Here is a 6,762-nt window from a genome sequence, read left to right as displayed (position 1 = left end):
TGGTTAAGCAGGACCTGCCCTTCATGACCCCGTGCTGGCTGGGTCTGACTCCCTGCACATGGTACATGAGCGCCCTCAAGATGAACTGTTCCATAACCTTCCCCAGTACCGAGGTCAGGCTGATGGGCCTGTAGTTCCCCAGATCCTCCTTCCGGCCCTTCTTCTAGATGGGCATCACACTGGCAAGCCCGTGAACTGACAGGTTGCTTTCCTTACCGCTATGAGAACTCTTGTGCACTTTTTGGCTTCTCAATCCAAGTAGCTACACATATATCTAATAAAGGATCCGAGTTAATATTTAGGTTTTGTGGTTCCCCACTTGCAGTCTGTCAAATGTGGAATGCCCTCTCCATCAGACACTGAATGGGTACATGCAGGCTGACATAAAATGCAGACCCAGTACAAAACACTTAAGACTCCGCTAAAGCAGAATATAATTTATCCAAGCATAATTCAACTACTGCTAGAAACTGAATGTTTGAATGCATTTGATCTGTCTCCATAAACCCCCTACTTAAATATACTGAAACAACCAAAAATTAATTGGAAAAAAAAAAAAAAACCAAAACCAAAACCAGAGCATAAAAATCTTCAAAGTCTTAAATATTTATTTAGTTATTTATTTCTTTACTAGAATTGGCCAAATATGTTGTGTAACCCTGTCTCTGGTTTGTGGCGAGTCTCTATGAACACGTACCTTAGTGCATGGATTCAGTGGGGTTTTTTCCCCCCTCTCGTCACACACCCTGGACACCCCACCAGGAGTACACAGGTACTTCCCACAGGCACAAGCAGGGTTCTGACCTGTGCGTTTCCTCTTTACAAACTTGTGAAACACCGAATAATCTGATCTGAACCCTTGACGGGTTAATCAGCTGTTCAGAATAAAGCTTTTTAAACAACTTAAACTTTTTAAACAACCTGTACCTGTGCAATGTCTTTGCTTATCCTGTACTTCAGTGCAAACATTCTCCATTTTTCAAGTGAACTCAGACATTCCTGCCCAGCAAGTGTCTCCTTGAGTTGCAGGTGAGTCAAGCTGTTCTTGGGGCTCCACTGACTGCAGCTCCTCAGAAACCAGGCTCACAAGCAGATGGAAAGGTAGGATTCTTCACCGAATCTCTCACATGGCCATGGAGTGCACAGTTAAATGAGTTTGGACGTGTCCCTGCTCAACCCAGCGGAGTTATGCAAAGACTGAGGTCACTTCTAGCCCTCGAGTGCTGAGAGAACAGGGATCCATACCCGTGAGCTGGTAATGTTTGCAGCACCGCAGACTCCTCCCCCCGGCCAGCGTGAGGCTTTTATACGGAGAAAGCGAGGTCTTCAGCAAACGAGGCCTCTGCATTTGATAAATTTGTTACTGGCAAAATCTCTCAGAAACGAGCACCGCATTGCGGAACGGAGGGCTGATCGACTGCCGCTTGCTGGCAGCACGGCCAACGCTCCCAACTCCTACCTCACAACGGCAGCCAGGGTTCGCTACTCGAGATCGGACAAAACACACAGAGGAGTCGCCCTTAAGTTCCCAGTGTTACAAAATACCTTTGATTTACGGTGTTGTTGTGCAAGACAACTACACGACACTACTCAGGCTGCAAGATGCAGCGAAGTGTCCACGTGTCCCCACAACCACCATCCAAGCAAAGCCTCGGCTGAGGGGCAGTCAGGTATTCCACTGGCACGCAACTCCCAGAAACGCAGTTTCAACAGGAAGAAAACCTCACAAGCGTTCACTGGAAATCAAAGTTAAAGAAACAGGAGCGTCACCCAAGCTGCCTGTAAGCGGGCGGCAATAAAAGCCAGTTCGCTAGAACTGAAGTCCGTGTGCTGCAACCGGGAAAGGTCAATCCAGCGAACGCCTGAGAGCACCACGGCGCGGGGTGGAGCGCGCCGCTAGCCTGTACCCTCTGCCGGGGTGAAAGGAGCTGCTGGCCTCAGCACACCGCCGGGCTGAGCCCTCTCACCAGTCTCCCTGTAGAGACAAGCAACGGGATTCTATCGCTTTACAGGCTGGCTGTGCAAGAGCGACCTGCCCCCAGCCTGCACTGCGGGGAACAAGAGTTATGGAACTGCCGAGAGGGCTGCAGCCTCCGCTGCAGCTGGCTTCTGTAACAAGGCACCTTTCCACAGGTTCAGACCTGCGTCTTTGGGGAAATGCGGGTGGGAGACTTGTTCTGCAGCATTTGTTCTCGTTTGGCTCCTTTCTGAGAGAGAAGTTGTTAAGCGCTCTGCTCCTGGGGGCTAACAGGAGTTCGCCAGAATAAGGTCAAGGCAGAAGCTAATGGACTGAAGTTACGCTATAGTGACAAGCAAGGAACAGAGAATCTGGTGGTATTAGCGCCTTAAGCCACTGATGTTTTGCAGCTGGATGTTCCTCTGAAAAAGTCTTTCCCTGGGACTTCAAGTCCACAGGAGAAGTGAGGATGTTTCCCTGTAATGCTACACGTGGGAGCTCCTGTTCTGCAGACGACCACAAGCACCGTGTTGTTTTAGGACACGACGCGGGAACAAGATGCCAACAACTGTTCCCATACGTGGCCCATGGAACATCTCCACCGAGCCGTGGAAAACTGGGATTTGACATGGTGCTGGATCTTTTCCTCACTTCTAGTGATTAAAGTGCAGCAAGAGGCTAAAATCACATCAAACACTGCTTTTTAGAGGAAAAAATACTCGGGCAATTGCTGTAGCTGGCAGGGGGAAGCTCAGCAGTTACCACAGGGAACCAACCCAGACCTCAGCTCTCCTCGTGTGCCGCAGCTGCCGGACACGCCTGCCTCCAACCATTTTTGGTACCGTGATCAGCTCACACAACAGAACTTTTAAAGGAAGCTGGCTGCCTGTTCCAAGGCCTTTTGATCTTGGCCTCAGGAAATTTCATCAGCAGAGAAGGAAGCAAAAAAATAAGAAATGTGTTTTGCTCAACGCCCAGGCTGATTTGTTGTCTCGGGCAAGCCATGCCCCACGAGTGGAAGGGACACAGCGTTTACTCAGCCTCCCGCTACAAGAGGGCGCCAAGCGGGTGGCGGACACGTCACACCGTCAGGGGAACCTGCACGGGGCTCCCTCCTCCTCGCTCACTCTCCTGCTCCAGCTGGGACGTTGCGGACCCATCAGCCAAGCCCCTTCCTTCTCCAGGCTGAACATGGAAAAACATCAGTGACTCAGAGTTTTCTTGCTGGGCAAATTCAGCAAGAGATGTCAAGCCCGTTCCTGCTCTCTCCACGGCCGAGTGAGCGAGCTGCAAAGGTCAAGGCAGGAGATTGCCAACAGGCCACGGAGGAAGCTCTTACTTAGTTTACATGCGCTCCCATTAGCATCGACTTTTCTGTGGTATTCAGCATGTTTTTTCACAGCCCCTCACATTATCTTGTCAGTCTTCCGCTCCCATCAACACTCCTTAGCTTTCCCAGTGGTTTTGGCACCTAATTCTCACTTTTCTGCCACAATCTTCCTCTCAATTATGTCATGGCCTTCGAGTTGCAATTCATTTAATCGCCCTACAAAATTGATACCGTGCTCTGAAAACCGACACTTTTTGTCCAATAACAGATGCAGGGTTTCACCCTGTCCCTTAAGGGCTGTGACCTATTCCAGCAGCTGGTTGAAGAGACCATCTGATCTCATGTGAAGTCCTGCAGAGACAGTTTTTAAACATTACCTGAGGTACTGCAGTCCGTGCCGGTTTACTGCACACAGCAGTTCGGTTTTGTCTGACTCAACAGAAGCAGCAAACGAATTTAGGTTTGTCTTCAGATACAGGTTCTACATTTGGGCTTCTAGAAAACTGAAGTTGCTGGCTGTTCAGGTTCTTATCTTGGCAAAAGTAATTGTCTTGAGAGATAAATCTAGTTAGTTATTTAATTCTGATTTAAAAAAATAATTACAATATCGTGACAATTCTGACACACTTGTTCTTCACAAAGCTCTACAAGGAACCACATCCCTCCCCAAAGCACCACCTCCTCCACTGCTTGCTAAGAGCAGGCAGCTTTCCTGGACAGAGCTTGCTCTTCTAGGTTAAATAGCCTCGGAAGCCAATTTTGAAGAGCGCCAGGTTTTCACAACCCCCCATGACTGAAAACAGCCAGCAATTCAAAAGAAACATGTTTATGAGCTATGCTTTTTAAATTAAGCCACAACTGAGTGTTATTCCAGCAACACTGAGAGTAAATGTACTTATTAGGAACAATGTAAATGGGAAAATAATTCTCAGGGAAATTCTCAAGCCAGTTTGTCTCTGAAGGGTAAACCAAAGGCAAGGTTTATTAGCAAGGCAAAGAAAGCAGATCTGTCCTCAGGCAGACAGAAACGGCTGTGCAGAGAGCGTCACAGACCTAAAGAGGTGACATGGCTGGTGTTGGCTTTATCCTAACGCAGCCCATGGGGCTATGGAGGAGGAGGAGGAGGATCTACCTTCATCTTTCACACAAGCGCTGGAGCGTGTTTCAGAACACTGCACCCTGGGCATCGCCGATCTAGTGAACAGGAGACAAACACACCCCTTCTGTCCAGCTGACCCCCGAGTCAGACAATTCATATTTTTGATATTCTGAGTGGAAGCAAAAACTACAAAGAAGGTGTTCTCTGGTGGGGCAGCCCCACGCTGAAAGCCTCAGCTGCAGGAAGGTAAAGATTTAAGCGAAGTGTGTATGAAGCCCCAGATCTGGGCATGGGCATCATATGCTCTACCAACAGCAGGTTCGGGATTCTCTTCTCATGCTTTTAGAAGAAATTTTAACTCTACTGCTCTGTACTGATCAGTTCCTGATGTACACTCTGCAGGACAAGGCTCAGGTAGTTGAAGAGAGGAAATTTCCACTTCTAGCAAACCTCCCTGCAATGAAAACGAGAGTCTAATTGCAGATGACAGCTGCAAACTGTTCAAAAGTTTCTCCAGCATTACCTTCTGCTAATAAATAACTTTTGGGGGCAGATTTATGCTTCCTGCTCAGTACAAGTTTATTGCCATGAATATTTTGAAAACTAGAAGATCGTGAAATATTCTGTCAAGCAGGGAATCCAGCTCCTGAGTTCCACTACAAGGAGTTGTCTAAGGCCAACCACCACAGGCAGCACCACCGGAAAGGTTCTGTACAGGTCATGTCATTCACAGAATTCATCCTGCTGCACCTCCTGCAATACAATATGCACATATGAAATATATTTGGTATTTTATTAAGTAAACAAAGCAATTATCAGTGCACATTTGAAGCAGCAAAAAGAAAAGAAGCACCTCAGACTTTCATACCGTAACAAAAGTTCTGTGGAAGCTGCATTTTATTTGAAAATCCACCCATTTTTGCTAACATACATTTTAATATTTTAAACAAAAATAGAATCTGCAGAGACAATGCAGCAAGTATGCTTAATTCATGTACAGAATTGCTTTCATATCATTGACTATCCTTCTGAAGGCCCCACTCCACCCAGAAGTTAAGCTGTATTTACACAAAGCACCGATCAACAGTGCTACTTTAATGCTTCGTTAACTAAACGCCCACTAGACCTACGTAAGGAGCTACTTCCCCCTTTTTGCTTTTAAAAGGTACAGGATCATAAACATGGCACTAGCCAAATGAAAGACTTCCCCCCACCCCGACCCCACCACCTGTTTGTTTTTTTTACAGAAAAGAAGGAAAGTCTTAAAGTGAAAGCAATTCCTCACATTCATTTTGGAAAGGCCTTATAATGTCAAATGTAAAAATAATGACATGCCAAGCACAAAGCAATAAAGTTCCTTCCCAATGCACTAATGCTGAATTAAAAGTGTAGTGCTTCTTCTAGTCAGTTAACTGTTCCCTTGCACAATCCTAGGCACAGAATTGACTATAAGGATTAACGCGTTTTACAGCTCTTCCCTAATTCCCACATACACTGAGAATTCATTAGATTCAGACCTTTAAAATATTTAGTGCTCTGTATGTCAGCTGGAAAGCATTCTGAATCAGATTCATTCTTTGTGGATAAAAATCAGACATACTGTATACATCCATACTCATTTTCATAAGGAGGTTTTTTTGATACAATATTAATGTTAAATTGATAATCATAAATAAATACAAACAATAATACATAAGGAATGTCTACTGCAAACTGAATACATAGTTTTTAAAAAAAGTTAATTTCCATTACTGCTGTGCCTACATCTGTGAGGACTGAAGAAAAGGTAACTGCAGAATTAAGAGTTAGGATTTGACCCTCCCCTGCCCGAAGTCTTGGTTTGAGTTACGGTAAAGGACACCTCTCCACTCCAGACAGCATTTCCAAACACCAACCTCAATTTCCAGAATAAAGGCTTCTCCTCGTACGTTACCGACTACAGATATTATTAGAAGCTGTTAGTCACCAGGACAATAAACAGATCTTGGTTTTAATTCATGGCAAGTCTTGGCTTTTATCGCATATTGATGTTTTCTTACGGAGTTGCTCCAGGTTCCTTCATCGGTCTTCATCATTTAATGGAAGAGGAGAGTTTGAGAGACTGAAGTTCATCTTTGCCTGGAAGTGGGGGTTTACTGGTGAGCACATCTTTCTGGAAACGTTCCTTTCTCTTCCATCTAACCCAGTTACATGAACTGAATCTGGAAAGATTAGAAATCCTCGTGTTAACATCCAACAGAAGGAGGACTTCACTACAAACCTGTTTTCTTCAAACATTTCTGTTCTTCAAATGCCCAAGTTACCCCAAGAGCTGAAGTTCTGAACACAAATAAGAATTTCACAGAATCGGGACCAGAAAACAACCGAAAGCCCTCA

The 6,762-nt window shown here is 45.7% G+C and overlaps 1 protein-coding gene across 1 annotated transcript in view; it reads right to left on the bottom strand.

Moving 5' to 3' along the window:
• Positions 1–5,597: 5,597 nt before the first annotated feature.
• Positions 5,598–6,762, bottom strand: part of PICALM (phosphatidylinositol binding clathrin assembly protein) — a 69,390-nt gene continuing 68,225 nt past the window's right edge. Inside the window, exon 19 of the mRNA XM_009956276.2 lies at positions 5,598–6,587. Within this exon, the coding sequence (XP_009954578.1) occupies positions 6,573–6,587 (15 nt within the window). The 3' untranslated portion in view covers positions 5,598–6,572. The remainder of the gene's footprint in view (positions 6,588–6,762) is intronic.

Source organism: Leptosomus discolor, chromosome 1 (assembly GCF_034619465.1).
Source record: "Leptosomus discolor isolate bLepDis1 chromosome 1, bLepDis1.hap2, whole genome shotgun sequence".
In the NCBI taxonomy this organism is placed as follows: Eukaryota; Metazoa; Chordata; class Aves; order Leptosomiformes; family Leptosomidae; genus Leptosomus; species Leptosomus discolor.
This window is presented reverse-complemented; position numbering and strand designations above follow the sequence as displayed.